Source organism: Argiope bruennichi, chromosome 11, assembly GCF_947563725.1.
Source record: "Argiope bruennichi chromosome 11, qqArgBrue1.1, whole genome shotgun sequence".
Taxonomy (NCBI): Eukaryota; Metazoa; Arthropoda; class Arachnida; order Araneae; family Araneidae; genus Argiope; species Argiope bruennichi.
Window position 1 is genome coordinate 88360952 of NC_079161.1, and position 26453 is coordinate 88387404.

A 26453-nucleotide genomic window follows, 5' to 3' on the forward strand; every position below is an offset into this window, starting at 1 on the left:
AACTGAATGCTTTTTTATGAGCTATGGAACTTTGATGAGGCAGAATCACGAGTTAGAGGCTGAAATATTTCTTTTATATGAAAAATATCATGGCAATCACAAAAATAAATATATATATCGATACTATCATTCTAGACAGATGATGATATCCTGTTTCCATTTGCAAAACACTTGATTGCACATTTTCCAATCTGTCAAACTGTCAAAATCTGTCATGTTCATCGTCAGCACAATGTAGTTCTTATACCAGGTGCGCGTACCACTTGTGGCAAAAAGGTATTGAGTCTCGAAATGTGGATTGGAAATTTCATTTTCCCTCAGCAGTCCGCAGGCTTGTGACCGCCATAAATGAGCACGAGAATGAATTTGTAAAGCGTGCGCATTTTAGCGATCACTGGCTGGCGGTGCTTGAACTCAGCGCTTCACTCTTTCCGGGTAGTTAACTGTTGAAGACAACTTAGAGAGGTGGGCAACTTTTAATTTAAGTAAGATATTCGCTTGTACTTTGAGGAGTTAAATTGTTAAAAGTATTTAGTATTTATTTATATGGTTGTATTCTGAATTATTTCCAAGGCAGTGGGTACGTCTGTTGCTTTATTGAATGCTTTATAATTGCATAACTACAATTAAGACATATTTGTTTGAGATTACTTATATACGTACATCTATGTATCTACTATTTGCAGGTCTGCATAAAATTTTGTTTAAAAAGTCCTACAGAAAGTTATTTTGAATTGTTTTTGTAAAATATGTAAAAAATCCTCAGTATTCTGGTGTGAAATCATAACCAACATTTTTTAAATGATCATTATGTAAATTGAATATTTTATTAGTGTTAAATTTTTTTTTAATTTTTATTGTGAGGTGACAATCTTCAATATGAAATTTCTGTGATTTTTAATACAATATTCTTATTAATTTTATTACTTGAAAGCATTTTTGTTCGAGTTATTTATTGAAGCCTATTGTGATTAATCAGAAAAAAAAGTGGCCCTTAACATTATTATTATTGTCTATGAGTCAATATTTAAAAACATTTTTAAAATTTAATATGATACTTAAATTTATTTTTTACACAGTTTAATTCCGGCTTTTGTCATTTATCATTACAATATTTTTTCGAAATAAAATAACTGACTTTTATTTTTCTTCATTTTGTTTATTGCTTGAATGCTTCAATTTTAAAATATTAATTTGTAATCCAATTTTAATTTTAAACGACTCATTTAGCGTGTAATGGAAATACAAAAAGCGAACATTTCTTGCATTATCTTTAATATTGTTTTAAGATAAATGAAATACGAAATAGTCATACATTCATATTTTTTATCTTAAAAATTACTTTTACTTTTAAGAAAACCATTTTTAATCTTTTCTGCAATTAAATGTAAAGTAACAGGCATATTTGGTTATAAATTATTGGAGATAATAGGAAATTACTTGATAGACTTGTTGTTCGATTAAGATTACTTTTTAATTGCATTTACATTCCTACTGTTTAAACATTTCTGTTGTTTTAAGATACAGTATTGCAGTTTCTTTAGTAATGAATTGTATTAAATCAAGGTTCTGTTGTCTTAAGTATAAAGTATTTTTTATAGATTTATATTATCTGAAGTTTTATATAATGGCATATCTGTTGTCAGAACTGATTAGCAATGCTGTGTAATGATTTAATTTCACAGCTTGTAAAATTTATTATTTTTAAATGAACTGAAATTAATTGAAATAGTTTATTTTAACGAATATTTTTATGGAATAATTATAAATGATATTGAATTATTAACAAGTAATTTGAAATAATATATGGTTTTCTATTTTCAGTGCCCTTAAATCTGTGTTTCATATGTTTTAATCTGGGATAACGGGTTTTATCACTTTGTGGTGGAATGAAGATCATTATGATCCCTGCAATGGAAGCAACATGACATATATTTTTGGGAACATTTCTTTAATGATCACATATCACACAAACACGAAAAGGCAAGACATTAACGCGAGCTCACCTTAAGGTATCCGAACACATTCGGAGCACCTTTTTAGAAAAACATGGTGTAGACATATTTTAACCATATGTCTGGGTTTAAGACTATTAAAAATTAGCAACAGAATGTCAATATTAGACATAAACATTAATATTTTTTTAAAAACTGGTATTTAATAACATAAATTTAAACAAATTCTTAAACTTCAAATTGGCTACACCAAAAACTATTACTCTCATCCGAACAAAACTTATATCAAAATAAACTGCGCAGTGTTCCTTAAGGAATGAACTACAATCGCATGGTTATAATAATAAATAAAAATTTTAGAACCAATCGAAGATTTATCATGAAATTTTTAGTAAATTTATGACAATATTATTCAAACAATAGGCTGTAAATTAAAAAAAATATTCACTTAATCTAAATTATTTTAGTACATTCCATAGAAAATAGTAGAAAGACAAAGTCCACCAAATTTCATAGTAATATGATAATTATATTTTGAGTTATTTGATTTGAAGTGAACAAAAAATAAGTAAAAATCGGTTTTGAGAAAAATGCATTTAAAATATACAGTAACACGTTTTAATAATAAATTATGTGTGTACATACTCAAAATTCTCCACATTTATAGGTTATGCCTTCTGCCTCCTCAGCTTTTAATAATTTTCCTTTTTTAATAATTTTTTTCACCTTTTTTAATCTGGCAATTTTTGCATTCGGCAGTGAATGCATCCTAGATTCATTTATTCTGTCTTTGTCGGGCTCAGCAAATGCTCTAACTGCATTTGCATTACAATACACTTCAATAGCCTTAAGGATATTCAGTAATCCTATAAAACCTTCGTTAAAATGTATTACAGGCATAAATGCCCCTAATCTGAGGATTCGGAGACACAAAACACCGTTGAAATTTTGATTGGTATTTTGCGTTTTTCCGTGCAAACATTTTTCTAACAGTTTTTTTTTTTATCGTTGTTTCATGTATTCTAGTTGTACAACATTCAAAATATTTTGGGGGAGCCCCTTTGATTTGTCGTCTTAATTTAATTTATTACTCACAGTTCTTTGAAATTTGTAACAGATATAGGTCCGTATTCACCATACCGGTTGCTAAACAACGGGTCGTTTTCAACCAATGATCATTGATATGCACGAACGTTAGTTTTATAACTAAGCATTAATGCAGCTTTTCTTGCCTTTTTCACCCGGAAATGGATCTTCATTGGTCCATATAAATCACATGATTATCAGCTGATGGTTAGTGATTTTGAGTGTTTTTATTATTATCTTGTTTCTTTCCGAGATGTGCACAAGAAATGTGGGACGATCAAACGAGAAAGCAAAGGTGAAGTTGTCTAGTGATAATCTCATCGATTTGCCTACATGGTATTATTAAGCTTTTCGTGGGATTGTTTCTCTGACTATGCATTATTAAGCAAGTGTATATTTTAAATTTCCACTGTATTATGTAATTAAACATTTGAGCATTTGTTGTGTTTTGAATAGTTTTCCAATGAATTAAACTTTTACAAAAGGTCTATATGTAAATTAAATTTCTGAAAGAAATGCAGATTAATCAAAATGAGATCATTTACATATGGAAATATTTAAACATTTTTATATATAATTATAGAGTATATACATAAACAATACAAATAACAAATTGCTGCAAACTGATTTTGAAAGTGAGGAGTTCATTGAAGTCTCTTCTAAACAATGAATTTAACAAAATTTGAATTTCGAGTAAACTATCATTAACTGTAAATTATATTTCTGAGAAATATGACGAATGTCTGATCTAGTAAACAAAGGCATAACTTTCTTCATTTATTAATTATAAACTAATTAAAAATTTAAAACTTGGTAGATTTTTTTCAGACTTAACATTTTTTACAAAATATGGCATTTTTTTTTTTGATTTGTTAATATCAAAATTTTATTAGTTGGATGGTAGTACCAGCAAATCTTAATATTGATCTTTGTTCTTATTTAAGATCTTTCCATGTTATTTGATACAAATTGTTAAAACAAAGCAACTCCCTTGTATTTTTGGCAAGGAATTCATAAAATGTTTATAACATTTTTTTTTAAGTGTTTGTTTTGTTAGAGTGCATTTTAATAAACAAAGGATTAGTATCGTGAATTTTTAAAATACTAAAGGAGGAAGAAATGTGGTGTATAAAATCTTGCTTATAAAATATTATGACTTTCATATTAGTAAATTATTTTCATTTACACAAAACATTTCAGTTTCCAAAGGCTATTTTAATTGCAATTAAAAGCAATGATATCTCTGAGAATCCCATATAATTGTTTGTATGAAGTTTATAACGTATATTGCAAGCTTCTCTTTTATATTGTTTTTGACCTGCAGCATTTATTTTTAAACAAATAGGTTTCAAACTTCCACAATATGTTATTTTTGAAAAAAATAGTAATATTATTTTTGATGTCAATATTTAAATATGTATTAGCGGTCTACATTTTCAGTAGTTTTCGAAATAACATTTTTTTTTCTCAAAGCTGAAGAAAAGTCAAAAATGCTTATTCTGTGCTAAGCTTTTATTTCTGAAGAAAAGCAAATATGGAAAAATATGCTTATTAATTATCAAAATATTAAATATATTTTCATATCCCAATTAATCTAATTTATTTTGTTTTTTTACACACCTCTCAGAATGTCTTGAAATAGGTAAAACTAAAAAAAAAGGACTTCTATATACAAAAATCTATTCTATTGACATTTGACTCGAAAAGTAACATATTATAGGAATTAAAAAAGAAAATTCTGATGGAGAAGTAACAACTTCTATAAGCATTAAAACAAAGTGCCATTAAAGGCACTTTAAAATGTTATATTGATGCTAATTATTAATTCAAAATTCTTCTACAAGCATTACAAGTAAGTGTCAATAGAGGTACTTTAAAATGTAACATCAATGCTGATTCTTAATACAAAATTCTTCTATATGTGTCTTTTTATTTCTCTAATACATTTACATATTGTAATAAGATAATGAGCACTTAAAACCACTAGGTAAGAAATGCACTGATATGAACCGTATATGTATGTCATTTTCTGTAAGTTATTGAAAGAACAGCATCAAATTAAAAATATATTTGATTTTCAAAGATGGGAATAAAGAATTATTTAGTCATTTCTATACACATAAATTATAAAATAACATCTTTCAAAAAATAATTAGATAGAGAATTCATTAAAAGTAATGTTAAAATTTGTTGTGTAATGAGAAGGAAAACATTAAAAAAAATTGGGAATTATTTTCAGCAGATAACAAAGGTCATGATTTGATTTCTTTAAAACAATGTTTATTTTATACACATTGTTGAAGATTAAAGCTGAAGCAAACTGATATCGTAAAAGAGATTAGCTATAATGGAGTGACAAAGTGCATTATTATATCACACAATTTATAAATAGCAAAAGTAATTTCATTAAATTTCTAACTAACAATTCATAACAAAAACTGAAATAATTCTTTTTCTATAAAATAAATAATAACATAAAAAATCAATTTATTAAAAAAAAACTTATATATTCATGTGAAAACACTGTACAGTCATGGAAATGAGTCGTACAGGAAAGTTTCAAAATACAAAAAGCAATCCTGTATAAGCATCACCAGACAGATGAAAAAGATTTCTTTGTTTGTTGCTTTTCTTATTTTTTTTCAAAAGTAAAAGGCTGTTCCTTATTTGTTCCATATCTCAGCAAGTCTTTAAATTAACTATAATATTATATTATAAATAACTGTAATGAAAAAATTGCTAATTTAACAATAATACTTACATGACATGCTTAAAAATTGATAGTATAAACACAAATATTTGATATAAGTCAAAATTACCATTTTTTGTATCTAAATTTAGAATAAATATTTAGTATTCTTTTATATATATATACAACTATTATAAAAAAAGACATAAGATATTCTTATTCCCAATCCCGAGGTATCCAGGGATCTTTACCCCCTTCATGCTTACTCTTCTCTACGCCTTCTGCTATTTGCTTGATCCTTCCATCCTTCGACGGCAAGCGAGGGAGCTCCCCATGAGAAGCTGTCGCCGCTCTGTTTGCTCCCTGCTTCTCATGGACAGCAAATACCCCTACGTGTTTGCCGTGCGTGGCGACCCATTAGACGGGTGGTGCATTGTGGTCCCCGGTGTATCAATCGGCTGGTCGCTAGCCATCTGAGTGGTTAGTCTGCTAGGGATCAAGCGAAGGGGTTATTCCTTGGTCTTGGCGTTAAGGGTGGTCACTGCCTCCGGGGGTGACTGCCAGCGTATAGGTACCGATTAGTACTATGGTAAGCGCCGAGGCTGGGAATAGCTAGAGCCAGTGGCTGCCATCCCTTTTTGGACTCCGTGGTGGGCTGTGCCGTCGGACCCGAATCCTCTAATATTGCATGGGCGCTTTCAAAAAGGGTCCCTTTAGTGGGCATCATAAAGTAACAATTCCTCTGAATAATAATGAACATTTTGATGCATTTTTTTTTGTCTTAAAAAAGAGTTATTGAAAATAAAGAAAATTTTGAAACAGTCTTCCCTTTCCTTGTACAAAAGGCTATAAATGCTACAGTCGGCGAAGTTGCATCGATACGAAAGATGAGATCTGGTGACTTACTTGTGGAGGTTTCTTCTCAAAAGCAAACACAACAGATACAAATACTTAAATCCTTGGCAACGATAAGAGTTTCTATAACCCATCACGAATCACTGAATAACTCTAAAGGCGTCATTACGTGCGGCAAAATACTAAATCTTCCCGTAGAGGTATTTACTTCTGAAATGAAAGCTCAAGGTGTGACGGACAACTACTTGAGACGAAACATCACGTATTAACCTTTAAAACTCCTAAATTACCCAAGTACGTTTATGCAGGCCATATAAAGTTACCGGCGAGATCATATATCCCTTATCCACTAAGGTGATTTCAGTGCCAACGCTTTGGTCACTCTAAAATGAATTGCCGCGGGGCTCTCACTTGTGCCCGCTGTGCACAAAAAGGGCATGATAGCTAACAGAAGTACCGCAGAAGAAAAGTGCGTAAACTGTGGTGGCGATCATACCTCATATTCTCGATCTTGTCCTCGCTGGACACTGGAAAAGCAGGTTATGACAGTAAAATTCAAGGAAGGTTAATCTTATCCCGAAGCCAGACGTAGGATTAAGGCACAGACCCCAACTCCTGGTTTCAGTTATGCTTCAGCAGTTAAGAAAATTTTCTGTGAAAATTGTTCTTATGAAAACTGTATAAAGTATGACAGGAAAACAACAAATCCTGAAAAAACTTCCGATTCCGATACTGACCATTCTCTGAAAACTTATACTGATACCCGAAAAATTTAACTTAGCTGACATTTAACTTAGCGAAACGTGGCCTTACGCAAAGTGATTTACGACATAAACTGAAAAATTCTGTATCAAAAAATTCCATCGCATTGGGGTTAGCGACGCAAGATGTTTTCCATAAGGACTTACAGACCATCTTTGGTGACACGTTTAATAACCCCGATAGTAAACTGCATCCGTCTGAGGATGAATATGAACTTGGTATGAGTTGCGATGATCATGCAACTCCAACAACTGCTTCTTCTCTCTCTCCTTCCAAATCACTCTTAATGGGTACCTTCCTCTCTTGGAATTATCCAGGCATTCGGTCCAAACTTCATGACATCAAGTCTTTTATTAACAGTTTTCATCCTTTATGTTTTGGTCTTCAAGAGACCTTCTTGAAGCCAAATTTCCCAATAAAATTACGCGGTTACAATTGTGTTCGGAAAAATGCAGACAGTGGAGCTCATAGTTCTGGAGGGTCTGCATCTTCACTTCCAATTTATATCCGAGCAATCCTCTCATCCTACATACGTATTTCTCTACATGCTGTGGCTGTACAAGTTCATGTAAAATTTTGGTCACAGTCTGCTGTATTTACTTACCGCCTCAAGATGTCATTCGTCAACAAGATCTTGATCACCTAGTTGACCAGCTTCCTCGCATTTTATTTTACTCGGCGACTTCATCGGGCATAGTTCCTTGTGGGGTTCGGACAGTACAAATTCTCGTGCGCAGCAAATGGAACAGTTCATTTCTAATAACTCTCTATGTTTTCTCAACTTTATGAAAAGACATACTTTCACGAGTCCATGCGTACCTTCCACAGTCTTGATTTGGCCATATGTTCTGAACTTCAGCCGTTGCTAACTTTTGCTGTTAGTAACGATTTATATAATAGCGATCACTATCTTATTATCGTCTCCCATGCTGATGGCGGCGGTGCGACTTGTCGTCCTCCGCGTTTCTTATTCCAGTGGACAGAGTGGATTGCTTTCTCTCAACTGGTAGATATCACAGAGACAATGGTCAAAACATCGGACATCTCGGAAGTAGTTCAAAATGTCGTTGATAGTATAATTTGTGCCGCAACTTCCGCTTATTCCAGAGTTCACCACGTCTAAGAAAATTTCGTAGACCATGGTGGAATGAAGCCTGTCGCGACATTCACAAAAGGCAGAAAAAGTTATGGAACATCTTTAGAAGGTACCCTACTACAGAGAACCTTGTCGCTTTTAAAAAAGCAAAAGCACTAGCTCGTCACAAACGTGTCGTAGTCAGAGGGAATCGTGGATTCAATTCATATCCTCTATCGCATCCTTTACATCCAGCAAAGTTCTATGGAAAAAGGTAAAGGCTGCTAATGGAATATATCATGAATCTTCCATTCCTGTTTTAAATAGAGGGAATGTGAAGTAGTCTGCCCCGTTATACGTTGCCAGCATTCTAGGCCAAACATTTGCATAGGTTTCCGCAATTGATTCTTATAATCCTGATTTTCTTGCAATTAAAAATCGCGCGGAACGGTTGCCTTTGCGTTTTAACGAACGAAATACCTTTCCATACAACTGTGCGTTTAGAATGTTTGAGCTAGAAACAGCATTATCTCATGCCCATGATTCCAGTCCCGCGCCTGAAGGGATTACATACATTATGCTCCGCCATTTCAATACCATTTCCCTTTCCAATATGTTAATGCTTTTCAACAGAATATGGACTGAACAGAACTACTCTTCACAATGGCGAGAAGCGATTGTGATTCCTATTCTAAAACCTGGCAAGGAATCTTCTAATCCTCTGAACTACCGGCCAATTGCTTTAACATGCTGTCTTTGCAAGACTTTTGAGCGAATGGTCAATGCTCGGCTCATGTACGAATTGGAGAAACAAGTACACATCTCTCCGTTGCAGAGTGATTTCCGTCGAGGTCGGACTACTTTTGACAACCTCATATTACTGGAAACTGAAATTCGCAACCCATTTGTAAAGAGGAACCAACCTTGTCTCCATATTTTTCGATATTGAGAAGGCTTGTGACCGTGAAAGGCGCTACGGCATACTTTCTACGCTTTGTAACTTTGGTTTTAGGGGAAACCTGCCCATATTCTTATTGTACTTTTTATCATTTCGGCCCTTCAAAGTTCGTATTGGGAACTTTTATTCTAATAATTTTATTCAGGCAGTGTCCTCCGAGTCACCCTTTTTATTATTCATCTTAGCCAGATTTTAACTCATTTGCCTTCATCTGTACAAACGACTCTTTATGTTGATGATCTTCAAATCTCATGCCAAGGAAGCAGTATGAACCTTATCGAGCGACAATTACAGAATGCCTTGAATAAATTGGTAGCTTGGTGCAAAATCAACGGACACAATATCTCACCGGAGAAAAGCCGAAGTGTGCACTTCTGACGAAAGAGAAACATTCACTTGATCCAAATATTAACATTGGAAATATATCGATTCCTGTAGTAAATGAAATACGGTTTTTGGGAGTCATCTTCGATCGCAAGTTGACTTTCCTTCCGCACATCTTGCACCTGCGGAAGAAGTGTGAGAAGTCCTTAAACACTCTGAAGGTACTCTCCAGAACAACTTTGGGTGCCGATCGCATCTCCCTACTCCGCATTTATGAAGCAATAATTCTATCTCGAATCGATTATGGGTGTGTGGTGTATGGTTCTGCCTGTACCCCTCAGGGGCTCACCTACTATAGGTGAGTACGGGTGCCCCAATCCCGAGGTACCTAGGGATCTTTACTCCCTTTAGGTTTACTCTCCTCTGCGCCTTCTGCTTTCTGCTTTGTTTTTTCTTTCCCTCGATGGCAAGTGAGGGAGCTCTCCATGAGAAGCTGTCGCCGCTCTGTTTGCTTCTTGCTTCTCATGGACAGCCAAAACCCCACGTGTTGACCGTGCGTGGCAACCCATTAGACGGGTGGTGCACTGTTGGTTCCCAGTGTATCAATTCGGTCGGTAGCTAGCCACCAGAGTGGTTAGTCTGCTAGGGATCAAGCGAAGGGGTCACCTTCTGGGGCTCTGCGTTAAGGGTGGTAGACGTTCCTGGAAGTGGCCCTTAGCGTATAGGTTCCGGCCAGCATCAAGGTGGATACTGAGGCTGGGAATTCCCAGAGCCAGCAATTGCCTTCCCGTGTTGGGCTCCGTGGTGGGCGGTGCCGTTGGGGCCCGAATTTCTATTCTACTGTGTATGGGCTCTTCCTCCAAACCTTCGTCGTACTTTCCATTTACTTGTGATACTCGCTTCATTATTGTTCATACGCCTAAGACCTTTCATTCTATTTCTCCTTTTCTTATTCAAAGATTAATTGTTTCTGTTATTGGAGAAGCCAAGGATGTTAAAAAACTTCGTTCTGGCGATCTTCTCATTGAAGCTGCCAATAAAACCCAAATTTCAATTATGAAGAAGCTTAAAAAGCTTGGCGATTTTCCCGTTGAAACCACACCACATAAATCTTTAAACTACTCTCGAGGCATAATTTCTGAGAAAGACCTTTTGGCAAATACAGAACACGAGCTTGTACAAGAACTAAGTTGCTATAAAGTTATTGCAGCGCGTCGCATCCACACCAAGCGAGACGGTGTCGTGGCGCCTACGCAGCATGTAGTTCTCACTTTTTCGACTCCTGATCTCCCAAAAGCAATACGAGCTGGTTATTTACATTGTAGTGTGCGTCAATATATTCCAAACCCTCTGCGCTGCTTCAAATGCCAGAGATTTGGCCATTCTCAACAAAGTTGTCGAGGTAATGTTAGATGTGCCAAATGTGCTGAAATTGGACACGATTCTAAAACATGCACTTCAGAAACCATAAAATGCTGTAACTGCTTAGGTGCACATCCGGCCTTTTCTCGAACCTGCCCAAAATGGTTGATTGAAAAGCAAATACAGGCGACAAAAGTGAAACAAAATGTGTCTTATGCAGAAGCTCGTAGATTAGTTGTCGGACAGACACCAAAGCCAGGTCTATCATATTCTTCTGTTCTCACTCAAAAAACAGAGATCGGTATTCAGTATGACCTTAATGATATCAATCCAGTGAAAATCTTGACTCCCTCTTCAAATGTAACAAATAAAGCCACATCGGCCAAGGCTTCAAATTCACCGGAGCAACCACTTTCTAGGGTGCAACAGTACATTACAGTTGCCAAAGGTCAAAAAAATGCAAAAGGGAAAAGTCGGAAAAAATCGAAATTTCCGTCTCTACAGCATCCCCCACGTCCTCCTGATTCTTCCAAAATGGAAATCTCTAATGAGATTTTAAAATTAACAACATCCTCTTCTGATCTGTCGGATGTTGAAATGGATCATTCTACTATTATTTCTGATGCAGGTGCTGGTGTCAGTAGCAATCCTGAACACCATTCTTAAAATTCAAGTGTCTGGGTATTTCCTGGAATTGTCGCGGTTTCCGTTCAAAAATTCCTGATATTAAAATATTAATCAACTCTTATCAGCCTGCTGTAATTGCCCTTCAAGAAACACTCTTGAAATCAACACATCCAGCAAAAATTCGTGGTTATTCTAGTACTAGAAAAGATGTTGATACAGGTGCACCCCCAACTGGAGGTGTCTGTATATTGACTTCAAATTTGTATCCCAGTACCGTTCTTCCAATACATACTTCATTACAGGCCGTTGCAATACAAATCCATTTTAAAACCCTTATAACAGTTTGTAACATTCCCAACCAAACCTCCCACCAAATGAAACTATTAATCAGGAAGATCTAAATTTGTTAATTGATCAGTTGCCCACACCTTTCATCTTGTTTGGAGACTTTAATGGTCATAGTATGTTATGGGGTAGTAATAAAATTAATTCTCGTGGAAGACAGATCGAGAAACTTATCTCCGATCACTGTCTCTGTCTACTTAATAGGGATGGAAAAACTTATTTTCATATGGCAACACGCACATTCCATACATTGGACTTGGCTATTTGTTCCCCTTCACTCATGACCTCGCTGGATTTTGTTGTTGAAAGTGACCTTCATAACAGCGATCACTTCCCGCTTCTAGTCTCCCATGCTGACAATGGTTGTGCGAATACATTTCCACGGAAATACCTTTTCCGGCGTGCAGATTGGAAAACATTCAAACAACTCGCGGTGATCACTGAGGAAATGGTGAGATCTTCAGACATAAATGACGCAGTTCAATATGTCACTGATACAATAATTGCTGCCGCTGATGCATCAATACCTAAAAGCTCTCCTCATCCGCACAGATTGCGAAAACCATGGTGGAACGATGCATGCCATGATGCTTTTAAGAAACAGCAAAAAATGTGGGGTATCTTCCGTCGATATCCAACCACAAAAAATTTTATTGCTTTTAAAAGCGCCAAAGCACATGCTCGTAGAGTCCGCCGTCGAAGTGAACGAGAGTCGTACATACGATTCGCTTCTTCAATAACTTCTTCAACATCGAGTTCTCAATTGTGGCTAAAAGTTAGAGCAGCAAATGGTATTTACAACGATTTCACATTTCCCATCCTGAAGCGTGGAAATGCCATTTACTCGTCTCCAGAGGATATCGCTAATGTCATTGGAGAAACGTTTGCTGAGATTTCCAATTCTCAATCTTATTCTATGACTTTCCAGGAAATTAAGAAACTCTTTGAACAACATCCTGTCTCATTTGACAGCAACAAATATGCTCCGTATAATTGTAAATTTAAATTGTTTGAATTACAGAAGGCTCTATCCCAGTGTCATAATTCATCTCCAGGACCAGATGGAGTAACATACTGCATGCTTCAAAATTTGCACGAAAATTCCCTCTTAAACGTTCTTCAGTTGTTTAATCGAATCTGGAATGAACATGTCTATCCAAGACAATGGCAAAATGCTATAGTTATTCCAATATTAAAACCTGGGAAAGATAGCGCTGACCCACTAAGTTACCGACCTATAGCACTTACAAGCTGTCTATCAAAAACACTTGAGAGAATGATCAACTCCAGATTAATTTATGAACTGGAAATGAATAATTTTATACCAATGTATCAGAGCGGATTCCGTAGAGGACGCTCAACATTAGACAATATTGTTTATTTAGAAACTCAGATCCGTAATGCATTTGTCAAAAAATATCATTTAGTTTCTGTTTTCTTCGACGTTGATAAAGCGTATGACCGCACTTGGCGTTACGGTATCCTACGTACTTTATCAGATTATGGATTTTATGGAAATTTACCAATTTTTATAAGAAACTTTTTATCTCATCGTTCTTTTAACGTCCGTGTTGGTGGTATACTTTCAAACTCTTTCATTCAATCTGAGGGCGTCCCTCAGGGAAGCGTTTTGAGTGTAACACTTTTCATCCTTCACATTTCAAAAGTACTTTTACGTTTGCCTCAATCAATTCAAAGCAGTCTCTACGTAGATGACTTGCAGATATCTTGTCAGGGAGTGAACATGAATGAAATCGAGAGAAGACTTCAAACTGCTATCAATAGTGTCCTTTCATGGTGCGAACAAAATGGCCACACCATCTCCTCAAGCAAAAGCTGTATTGTACATTTTTGCAGAAAAAGGAATTTGCATCCTGAACCAGAACTTTATATTCACAATCAACCTATTCCAGTCGTTCAAGAAGTTCGTTTCCTAGGAGTTATTTTAGACAGTAAACTGACTTTTTTATCGCACATTCTCTATTTACGTAAAAAGTGCGAAAGGCTATTGAATATTTTGAAAGTTTTATCAAACACTACTTGGGGCGCGGATCGTGTGTCTCTCCTTAGGATATATCAGGCTGTAATACTTTCTCGCATTGATTATGGCTGTATTGTTTATGGTTCTGCACGCAAATTTGTCTTACGGAAACTTGACACGGTTCATCATTCAGCTTTAAGAATATGCTCTGGAGCTTTCCGGACATCCCCCATTGAGAGCCTTTATACTGAATGTAACCAAATGCCACTAATTTTGAGGCGTCAGAAATTGTCACTTATTTATTATTTTAAAGTAATGTCGAACTCGAACCATCCTTTGAGACAACCGCTTTCCAATTGTTCAATCAGCAGGCTTTATAATGCTCGACCATCGTGTATCCGTCCTTTCTTTGACCGCACGAAACTTTTGATTAAAGATATGAAACTGGAGGAATTGCAAGTCCTGTCGACAGGTGTTTTTCATCAAGCCCCTTGGGAAATGCTCTCAGTGGAACATTTAAACCTCTTCATAAATTTTAATAAAACTGAAACCTCTCCGGTCATTTTTCAAAGTATTTTCCACTCCCATCGAAGTCAGTATTCTGATTATATTGCCGTCTTTACAGATGGTTCTAAAACTGAAGGGCACACAGGTTTTGGTGTTATATTTGATAATACCTCATACAGCCATAGTCTTTCTTCTTCATTTTCCGTCTATAGTGCCGAAGCAATAGCAATATTTTATGCCTTGCAACGAATTTCTAGAAGTCAGTTTCGAAAATTCTGTATTTATAGTGATAGCAGGAGTGTTCTAACACAACTGGGACATCTTGCTTTCCACTACCACCCAATTGTTTTGGATATTTTATACAGCTACCATTCCCTCGAAAAGAACGGGTTTGACATAATCTTTTGCTGGATCCCAAGTCACGTTGGAATTGATGGCAACGAGAAGGCAGATAGCATAGCTCGACTGGCCTCAACTCCTTTAAATTATGAAACACCATATGATGATATCCGCCGATGTGTGCAAAGACATATTTATACTCAGTGGCAGGAATCCTGGAGCTGCCAAATAGGCAACAAACTTTACAGCATCAAACCCATTATTAATACATGGCCGACTATACCTTTTCGTCAGGCTGATGTGAGGCTGACTCGCCTTCGAATTGGTCATACTCGTTACACTCATAAGCATTTGTTATTTAGAGACCCGGCACCGTTATGTTCCTCATGCAGAATACCAGACTCGATAGATCATATTTTAACAAAATGTCCTGATTTCAATCCCTTTCGTTTATATTTTTTTGGTACTACTGATGTAGATCTGAAAGATCTGTTGGGGAAAAGGCCCCACCTACAGTTATTTGCTTTCCTTAGAAGCATAGGAATTTTATCAAAAATCTAAAAAATTTCTTCATATTTTAGCCTTTTTTGTTTTTGAGATGTTTATATGAACTTTAGATTTCCTTTGACATTTTAATATTTTGCTATTTTATTCCTTATTCTTCGCTGTTTAATATTTGTTTCATGTTTATCTTGTATCTTAGCGCGTATGTTTAAGAATTTTACATACATGGTTTTACGTTTTTAATCAATGTTTGGCGCAGCTCAGCCAGATTTGGCTCTTGTGCCACTAAAATTCAAATTCAAATTCAAAATGGTTCTGCCTGCGCTTCCGTCTTGCGGCGATTAGATACGGTTCACCACTCTGCCTTACGAATTTGTTCAGGTGCATTTCGGACCTCTCCCGTTGAGAGCCTGCATGTTATCCGTCACCAAATGCCCCTAAATTTAAGGCATAGCAAATTGTCCGCTTCGTATTATTTCCGAATCAAGTCAGTGTCAAAGCACCCTTTACGTTAACTTCCGCCTGTTCTTCGCAGATTGTACGATGCCCGTCAATTTCATATCCTTCCATTCAATGAGAGAATTAAAAATATCCTTCATGACTCGAGCCTTGAAAATATTGCTATTAAATCAGCTCATTTCTTTTGTTTTCCACCTTGGGATATACCACAATTTTCTTTTAAAAATTCCTTCTCGGGATTCGATAAATCTTCAACTGCACCGATTGTCTTCCAACAGATGTTTCTATATCGGTATTCTTCCTTCACACTAATTTTCATGGATGGCTCGAAATCAGATGGCCATGTTGGTTGTGGAATCATACTACCGTCATAATACACTTGTCATATATACATTGTGGAATCATACAACACTGAGCCACCGTTTACACGTTTGCTGCTCAGTTTTTACTGCTGAGTTGTTGGCAATTTTCTATCCTCTACGGAAAATTTCACCTTCTACTCAGCGTAAATGTATTATTTATACTGATAGCATGAGTGCTTTGGAGACACTAACTCACTATCACAAGCAGATGCACCCGACTGCTGTTAGAATTTTATTTGTCTTGCGCCTATTACAAAATGAGAGCTTTCAAATTATTTTCTGTTGGGTGCCGAGTCATGTTGGGAAACGAAATGGCAGATTTAACGGCAAAATTAGCAGCGAATGTTTTGTCTCAGGGACTTCCTTATTGCGATGTTAAGAAGTCCTTGGCTAAACATATTTTTTCTTCTTGGCAATTGACGTGGTATCTGCGAACCGAAACTAAATTGCATTCCATCAAACCAATTATTGGATTGTGGTCTGTTCTCCCTATACGTCAGGTTGACCAAAATGACTCGCCTGTGTACAGGACATATTCGCTTCACGCACAAACATCTTATTTTCGGTGAAGCGGTACCAAAGTACTTCACATGTCGTGTTAATTTTACTGTTAAATATATTTTAATTGAATTTACTGATTTTAACTCCCAACGTATTCGCTTTTTTCATTTAACTTCGTTGAATTTGCAGGACCTGGTGGGTGAAAAACACAACCAAAATATTTTTAAATTTTTAAAGGCTATTAGATTTTATACTTATATTTAGTATGTAGAATATCCGTTTTATCACTGTGATCAATGGAACCCGAACATTGATTCTTTTCTTAATTAGTCTAACAGCTTTTATATTTAACTAAATTTGTTATTTGAACCTACGTTTTACCTTATTTTTATATTTTACCACTGGATTGGCGAAGCATGGCCAAACGTGATTATTGCGCCAAAAAACATCACAAATCACAACACTAAACAGTGGTACGTAGTAATGTTTTATAAGATATTCAGTAATGACAAACTACATCCTCAAATTCCAGCTCATTAATGAAAAGAGTTTCCCTCTATTTTTAGTTATCTTTCCTTTTGCTTTCAAACCAATAATTTGTAGCACAGGGATATTTTCATGAAACTTCTTGACATCTTTGGTATATAATATAAATACGTACTCCTAGAGGTCTATTTTTTATTTCGAAGGAATATTTTTCAATTTATTCTTAGTGTATCGTTCGGATCAATATGAGCCAAAGCGAAGAATAATTTATTTTTACTCATACATGTTCGCTTTTATTTGGGATAATTCAAAAGAAAAGAATAACAATAGTTTCTCTAATTTAACCGTTTTCGAAACCTGTTTCATTGATGTGTGTGTTTGGTCACATGAGAAGAGAGAGAGTGCAAGGTCCAAAAGTTCATACGATTGGCAGGGGGCCAATCTCTTTGCTCTTCTTGCAATGTTTCTTCTTTTTCTACTGTAGTTCACTTTCTGATATACTGTAAAAAAGTTGTATCTGCGAATGTGAGAGAAAAAAAATGGCGAATCGCAGAAATTTGAGTCGTGCTGATATAGCTAAACTAATTGAAGCTTCTGAAAGCAAAAAGAATGAAAGAATTCATACCTATATATATATGATGAAATTGACAGTGAAAGTTCTGACAACGATTTTGTTTCTGATATTCAACAATTGAACTACTATAAAGGAGTATTCAGTCCAAGAATCGTGAAATAAAGTGAAAGTAGGATCTGTTGCCACATTCTTCTCAATCAACTGGCGCTTATATTATAAAAAATGATCCAGGGTTCACAAGATATGCAAAGACAAGGATATCAAACGTGAAAATTGTATTTAAGGTAGTATTCAATTCTACATTTGAAAACGAAATCATAAATATGACTAATATTGAAGGAGAAAGGGTTTATCGAAAAAAAAAGTGGAAAAATACTGAAAGTAAAACGTTTCAATCCTATATTGGATTATTATTGTTAGCTGGTGTTTATAAATCTTATGCAGAATCTGCAAATAACTTATGGTATAAAGAAACTGGAAGAAATATTCTCGGAAAGGTGATTATATTTAAGCGGGTCAAACCCTAAAATGGGGTTTAAGATTGATACCAAACTGGATATAAATCTAGAAAAGAAATGAAATTGTTCCGTAACTATGATAAGATCTTCAGTACATTGACATACTGCAAGTGCACTTGTAGTTCCACTGATCATTGAATTAGAAAATGAAGGTATTTGATCATTTGTTACACAACTAACTCGGGACCATCTCTTAATTTCTATTGGAATCACCTGGCCTCTAAATATATGAATTTTCCCATATGTGAAATGTGCAAAGGTCACAACTTCATCTTTGTTGATTGTTGAACGGAGGAAGTTAGTTGCCTGAGCTTTGCGAGTCATGATCTCTTGATTATTGGCACAAATATCATTTATTTCCCTAATAATTGCTGCTTCGTTAATCTGCGATTTTGATTGCCCCCTTGAACTAAGAATTTTGTTGCACTATTCCTTGTCAAAGTTTCTCATCTCAATAAAAGATAATTAAGAACACTCCATCCTTTCTGTCTTCGAAACCATTTAATTATCCATTGCAATACACTTGATAATTCGTGCAGTAGATACGGCCTCGGATTTGCATAAGATTTCATCTGTCGCTATATTAAATGAGGGATCTATGGAAAAAGACGCGCGTAAGGGAAAACAACTTTGGATAACCTAAACACTTCCCCATTGCATCGTATACAGGACCATTAGATTCGAGTCGTTGGCGGTTATTCCATTTTTCATAGTATAATGAATGGGCTATATAAACTTTTGAATACATATGGGGTCAATTCGCGATCACATGACAGGTGCCAAACAAACTGCTTTTGTTCAATTTTCGACCGTTCTGCGCATGCCTGGATGTCTGCCGATAAAGTTGTTAAAAGCATTGAAGTTGAACGTTACGCTAGACGAATAATTATTAAAAATTAGATTTTTTTTAAAAAATAAATTAATATTTTGAATTATTTTCTCCAAATTTTCGTAGTAATGTAATTTTATTTCTGATATTAAAATTTTAATTAGTATTTTCAATGTAATTATTGTTTTTGCGTAATTAATTAATATTGCTTTTTAATTATTTTGGTGCAGTTTTATTCCTTACTTTCCCATATCCATTTTTTTCGTCCAAAAGATATATTTCTACAAATGGTTATGGCAGTGTCTTTGAAAAATTACATTTTTACATATTATTTAAATGTTATTTAATGTTGAATTTTATGAATATATTTTTTAGGTAATTATTACTCTTAGATAAGATTTTGAAGCTTACTAATTAAATTATTACTTTTTTTCTGATGCAATGATTTTTTTTATTAAAATTGAGTCTTTTGTGTTTTTAGTTTGCTCAGAGAAAGGAACATGAAACTCAAATTTATATATATTGAATAAATTATGTTTATAATTTCCAATTATGAAATATAAAATTATAGATACCATTTTTTAATCTATTCAACTTATGAATCAGTTATTTCATTTTAATTTGTAGAAATCATTAAAGGACAAACAAACAAAATGACACCTTTATAATTTTTATTTGCACATTACAAAAAACATAGATAAAATACAAATGATAATTATTTGAAAGAATATGATAAAATGGATGTTTCAATGTGCCCACCTATTATAAAAACTCAAAAGCGTTTTATCAACATTCGTTTTTCTAAACACGATGAATATAAATATAGCATGACAAGAATGTCATAGTAACTGATGAAATCAGTTTTATTCAACAGAAACATCCTAGATACTAAACAACAGTCTTCACATTTATGAATGTATTTTAAATTGCTAACGTTACATTGATAAAAATTACATTGAATGAATATCATAAGATAAAACAAAAACATACAATAGAGTAAATTTAATAAACAAGAATTAGGTCATGATATATACAGTGTCTCACAAAAGTGATGGGACACTTATGCTTTACAAAAGGAAACTGTAATAAAATAAATAAATAAACATGTACAAAAATTTTTTGGGTGTGTTTCATATTTAAAGTTAGTAACAATTATTACATAACATACATTTTGGCAAAATATTAAAATATTAATTTAATAAAAATACAATTGTTTTGAACGGAGCAAAAAATGGCTCACATAAGTGATGGGACACTTACTTTTCCATCAAATATTTATCCAAAAATTTTACTTTTTAAAACGTTTTAATATTTTGTTGGATTTCCTTTTATTTTTAAAACATGATTTAATCTTCTTGGGATGAATTCGACTAATTTTTTTTTTTTTTTTTTGTGATTTCTGGAGTGATTTTACCCCATTCTTCTTGAAGCACCGATTTTAATTGTTGTTTTGAAGAAATGGCGTGTTTGCTAATTCTTGATTCCAATTCTTGCTAAATATTCTCTATGGGATTTAAGTCTGGAGATTGTGGTGGTGTTTTTATTATTTCAGAACAGTTATACAGAGTCTAACATTCAATCAGTGTGCTTGGGGGTCATTGTCCTGGTAGAATTTAAAATCGTTATGAAGGCTCAATTTTCATGCTGAATATTTCAAATTCTGCTTTAAAATGTCAATATACTTGTACTGATCCATTATACTGTCAATAAAAACAAGATTGCCAACTCCAGCGGACAACATACACACCCATACCGTAACTCCACCTCCACCATGTTTTACTGTTGGTACCTGTCATGTATGCCAGGTAGACCGAGAGACGATACGATTCGTTTTACATACACGCAAAGAACATTTATTAGTATTAAGATGCACAGGCACGAACGAGCATAACCACAACTACACCGAACAAGTACAATACGAAGAACTACGGAACTCAAAAAAGTAAAGAAACACGCGTGCGTCACACAGCCTGGAAGGTTTTCTAATCTGGCTGTTGCCAGATACATAACAGTTCCTCCCCGACAAAATATAGAGTCACAGGACCAGTCTCTCTGGAGGTCTCCTGATTCGGTTTGAGCGTCGGAGTGGCACATCAGTTTTCGGCTTTCCGGAAGTGTCTGGTACAGGGCCAGGTGGTATATCATCATTTGGAGTGGCAGATACAGGTACATCCTTAGGTTCAGGGACAACTTCAGGTACAGGTGCAGGCGGTTCCGATTCAGCAACATCATCGGATACTGGCTCATCTGGAAAATTCAATTCTTTATCGTAAATTGGAATTTCAGTAGCAGCTTGGGATAATTCAATCGACTTCCCACATTTCCTTATTTGATCTACGTGTCTCTTCCAAATTTCAGTTCCAACTTGTATGCTATAACTCAAAGTTCCATCTCGGTTTATAATTGTTCCAATTTTCCATTTGTTAGGTCCGGAATAATTTCTTACGGCTACTTTCTCCCCTTCCTGAAACTCACTCAAGATAGATTCTGTGTCAAGTCTCGAACTCTGTTTCTGAACAACTTTGTCTCTCAAATTTGGTTTAAAAAGATCAAGCCTAGTGCGAATACATCTCTTCAAAAACAATGCACTCGGAGTTTCTCCCGTGAGGGAATGTGGAGTTATTCTATACTGTAATAAAAATCTTTGTAATTTCACATTTAGATCTCCAGAATCACCTCTACTCGATTTCAACGAAGCTTTGAACAACTGCACTATTCTTTCTGCCTGTCCGTTCGTAGCAGGATGGTAAGGCGCTGAAGTTATATGTTTAATATTATTCAGTTTCAAAAAATGTTGAAATTCGTAACTAGTAAAACTTGCGCCGTTGTCACTAACCAAAGTTAAGGGAATTCCATAATGAGCAAAAAGGATACGAAGATGAGGAATTGTAAAACTAGCTGTAATATTTTTCATCGGAATGACTTCTATCCACTTCGAATATGCATCAGAGACTACAAAAAACATTTTCCCCATAAAAGGACCAGCGTAGTCAACGTGTATCCTTTGCCAAGGTCCATTTGGCCATTCCCACGGATGTCAATTTATCCTTGCTGGTTTGTTCCTCGTTGCGATACAAGCTGAACAGTTCTGAACAAAATTGGCTATACTGCCATCAACCTTGCCAATAGCAGTAGCTTCTAGCTAAGGCCTTCATTTTGACAATTCCAGGATGTCCAACAAGAAGTTCTTCCAAAACTTGATTCTGGTACTTTTCAGGAATGCATACTCTATGACCATACATTATGCAACCATTTTGCAATGAAAATTCAGATTCTCTACCTTTCCAAGGCACAGGTAATTCAGTTCCAGATTTTAAACTTTCATACAGTTCGAACAATTTCCTATCAGTTTTAGTAGCTCTAGCTATGTCACTTGCTGTAACAGGCATTAATTCAACTTGCGAAATATTTGTCACCTCTCCTTCAGTCAAGTACTCACAGTCCTTGTCAACTGTTAGTGGTAACCGTGAAAGTGCATCGGCATTGCCATGATTCTTTGTGTTTCGATACTTGATTGTATAACTGAATGCTTGGAGAAAAAGTGCATAATGAACCATTCGTGTTGCTGATAGACATGGTAAACTACGATTAGGTGCGAAAATTGATACTAGGGGTTTATGATCGGTTACGAGATCAAAATGTCGACCAAATAAATATTGATAAAATCTCTTTACTCCCCATACGATACTCAATGCTTCCTTGTCTATCTGCGAATAATTACGTTCCGTTTTAGTCAATGACCTTGATGCAAACATGGCTGGTTTTTCCGAACCATCTGGCATAATGTGACTTAAAACTGCTCCTATTCCAACTGGTGATGCATCAGTTTGTAATACAAGAGGTAACTTAGGATCATAATGGCATAAAATTCGGTCTGAAGCAATTTCTTGTTTCAATGCCTTGAAAGCTTTTTCACATTCTGCAGTCCACAAAAATTTAGTACCTTTCTGCAGTAAATTATTGAAAGGAGCGACACGAGTAGATAAGTTGGGAATAAATTTTCCGTAGTAATTGACTAAACCCAAAAAACTCTTCAAATCAGATACAGTTTTTGGAACTGGTACCTTCGTAATTGCATCGATTTTTTCTTGTGTTTTGTGGAGGCCGAATTTATCAATTGTATGACCACAATAATTCACAGATTTCTTAAAAAATTCACTTTTCCGCTTATTTACTCTGAGACCATATTCTTCTAGTCTCTGTAATACTAATTCTAACCTTTCAAAATGCTCTTGATCATTTCTCCCCGTTACGGTAATATCGTCTAAAAATGCGTGTACCCCCGCGATGCCTGATAAAACTTGTTCAATGGCTCTCTGCCACACTGCCGGAGCTAAGGCTATACCATAATTCATTCTCTTGTAACGGAACAAACCCTTGTGAGTGTTGATCGTCAATAGATGTCGGTCCCGCTCATCAACTAACATTTGAAGGTATGCCTCAGATAAGTCGATTTTAGTAAAGAACTCCCCTCCTGACAGTTCAGCAAAAATGTCCTCGATACGGGGTAAAGGATATTGCTCAATTTTTAGTCCCGGGTTGATAGTCACCTTATAATCGCCACAGATTCGTAGGTTCCCATTCTGTTTGATAACAGGAACAATTGGTGTAGCCCACTCACTATATGTCACCGGCCCAATGATGTCTTCTGCAACTAACCTCTTAAGTTCAGTTTCTATTCTTTCTTTTAAAGCAAATGGTACTGGTCGAGGTTTAAAAAATACCGGTTTGTAATTAGGTTTCATTTGAAGACGGCAACAAAACTTTTCCAGTTTCCCGATACCCGGAGAAAAAATTTTCTCATACTTTTGAAGCAAGATATTTAATTTATTGGTTCGAGAATTACAATTTCCAACCCGAACTGCTTTAATTGAGCTCCAGTCTAATTGGAAATTTCTCAACCATTCACGACCAAAAACTGCGTTTACTTTTGCATGCACCAAATAAATAGTTTCTGTATTAATTTGATCTTTGTATTGAATTTGCACCACTGCTTGGCCAGCTGATGTTATCATAGAATTATCGAAATTCCTAAGCAATAATTTGGTAGGCTTAATGGCTACATCCGGGCAAAGTTTCTTAAATTCATTCACATTCATACAACTAATAGCAGCTCCAGTATCTAATTCAAATAAACATTTATTCCCTTCAACAAAAATTTCTAATAAAATATTATCCCTTGCATGTCGTGGTGATTTAACGCTATTAACTGGTACAGTTTCAGAACAAAATTCTATTTGTTTAACTGTTTCGTTACGTTTTGAGCGGCAGACTTTTGCCAAATGCCCGTTCTTTAAGCAATTCCTACACTGAGTGTTCTTGTGCTTACATTCGTGAGCTAAATGTTGAGTACTATCACATCTGTAACATTTCCGAGATTTATCAAACTTCTTTGTAGGTTCAGATTTCTTAAATTTAGAAAAATCTTTTTTGATAGTTTTATCTTGCGAACTATGTAATTTTTTTATTGATACCATTTGATTCTGAATTTCACACACATCTCTCTGAGCAGATTCCATTGCGAATGCAATGCTCTTAGATTTTTCGTATGTTAACTTATCCTCTGCTAACAGCTTTTTCTGTATATTTTCGTTTTTGAGACCCATCACCAATTTATCATGAAGCATCGTACTTAAATTGTTCCCAAAGTTACAGTGTATCGACAGTTTTTGTAATTCGGCACAATAATTTGCAATGGACTCACCTTCAAATTGCTTCCTCTTGTAGAAACGAAACCGTTCTGTCATCTCCAGTGGTTTAGGATTCAAATGTTCCGAAATTAATTTTACGATATCTTGATAAGTCCCTTTCAGAAGGAATGTTGGGAGTGGCCAGATTCTTTAACAATTTATACGTTGTTGCTCCCATAAGGCTTAAAATAGCAGGGACTTTCATTTTATCTTCGATTCCATTAACAACGAAGTAAGATTCTAAACGTTCCACATAACTGGACCAGTCTTCCACAGACGCATCATAAGATTCAAAACTAATGTTCGAAGATCCCATCCTCGTCGCCAACTCTTTTGTCATGTATGCCAGGTAGACCGAGAGACGATACGATTCGTTTTACATACACGCAACGAACATTTATTAGTATTAAGATGCACAGGCATGAACGAGCATAACCACAACTACACCGAACAAGTGCAATACGAAGAACTACGGAACTCAAAAAAGTAAAGAAACACGCGCGCGTCACACAGCCTGGCAGGTTTTCTAATCTGGCTGTTGCCAGATACATAACAGTACCAAGTTCTGTTTGTGAAATTCTTCCCTGTGTTTTCTCCACACCAAGATTCTACCGTCAGAACCAAATATATTAAATTTACTCTCATCTGCAAATATAACTTTATTCCAGTAATCAGAATTCTTATTTATGTTGGATTTTGCGTAAGTTAGTCTGAGTTTTCAATTCTTTTCACTTACGAAGAATTTTTTCCTGGCTACTCTACCGTGATATCCAGCAGATCGAATTACCCTTCTAATAGTCTCAGGATTAACAATTATTCCATATAATGCTTGTAAATCAGCAGCAACTTTAGGAGCACTCTATCTTGGATTTTTTTTTAATATTTCGAACGATCATTCGCTTTATTCCATTGGATAGCTTTGATGGTCGGCCAGATCTTCTTTTATCCTGAATAATATGATTCTTTTTATATCGTTTAATGATATTGAAAACTGTTGAATGACTCAAGTTAACTGTTTCAGCAGTTTTGTAATAGATTTTCCACGTTCAATCTGCAAATTAATAACCAATTTTCGAATTTCAGGCGTAGTTTCTTTTCGTTTAGCATTCATGGCTGCACAGAGCTAAAAAACACAAAAATTCCAAAACAAACTGGAGAGAAATACAGCAGACGATTTTTTTAAATTATTGCCAATTGCTTTTTGAGTAAAAATAAAACCACCAAAAATATTTTTATTGCTTATTTCAGACGATTTTTGTTGCATATCTAATGGTGTCCCATCACTTATGAGAGCTATTTTTTGCTCCGTTCTAAACAATTGTATTTTTATTAAATTAATATTTTGACAAAATATATGTTATGTAATAACTGTTACTAAATTTAAGTATGAAACACACCCACAAAAAATGTGTACATGTTTTTTTAATTTATTTTATTACAGTTTCCTTTTGTAAAGCACAAGTGTCCCATCACTTTTGTGAGACACTGTAAGTTAAATAGGATATAAAAAAAAGTTGGAAAAAACACTTTTATGTTTTTACAGTTTTATGATTTAAAATCGATATGTTAAAGAAATAGAAAAAAAAACATGTGAGGCATCCATATAGCAATGAGTTGGAAATAAATAAATATATATATATATAATAAATGCTGATATGAAAATAG

At 34.9% G+C, this 26453-nt stretch overlaps 4 protein-coding genes across 6 annotated transcripts in view; 2 read left to right on the forward strand and 2 right to left on the reverse strand.

Annotated features, from left to right (window-relative positions):
- Positions 1–295: 295 nt before the first annotated feature.
- LOC129956869 (uncharacterized) overlaps positions 296–26453 on the forward strand; it is a 90793-nt gene continuing 64635 nt past the window's right edge. For 2 of the 3 annotated variants that reach the window (XM_056068834.1, XM_056068839.1), the window contains exon 1: positions 296–465. The gene's annotated coding sequence lies outside the window, so the exon portion shown is untranslated. Of the gene's footprint in view, positions 486–26453 lie in introns of all 3 variants that reach the window. The other variant, XM_056068838.1, reaches the window with a different exon arrangement.
- LOC129956722 (uncharacterized) lies at positions 10551–11732 on the forward strand. Its single transcript, XM_056068658.1, has one exon. The coding sequence runs from the start codon at positions 10551–10553 to the stop codon at positions 11730–11732; it is 1182 nt and encodes a 393-aa protein (XP_055924633.1).
- On the reverse strand, positions 21134–22063 carry LOC129956723 (uncharacterized protein K02A2.6-like). Its single transcript, XM_056068659.1, has one exon. The coding sequence runs from the start codon at positions 22061–22063 to the stop codon at positions 21134–21136; it is 930 nt and encodes a 309-aa protein (XP_055924634.1).
- Positions 22212–23843, reverse strand: LOC129956724 (uncharacterized protein K02A2.6-like). The gene has a single exon (XM_056068660.1). The coding sequence runs from the start codon at positions 23841–23843 to the stop codon at positions 22212–22214; it is 1632 nt and encodes a 543-aa protein (XP_055924635.1).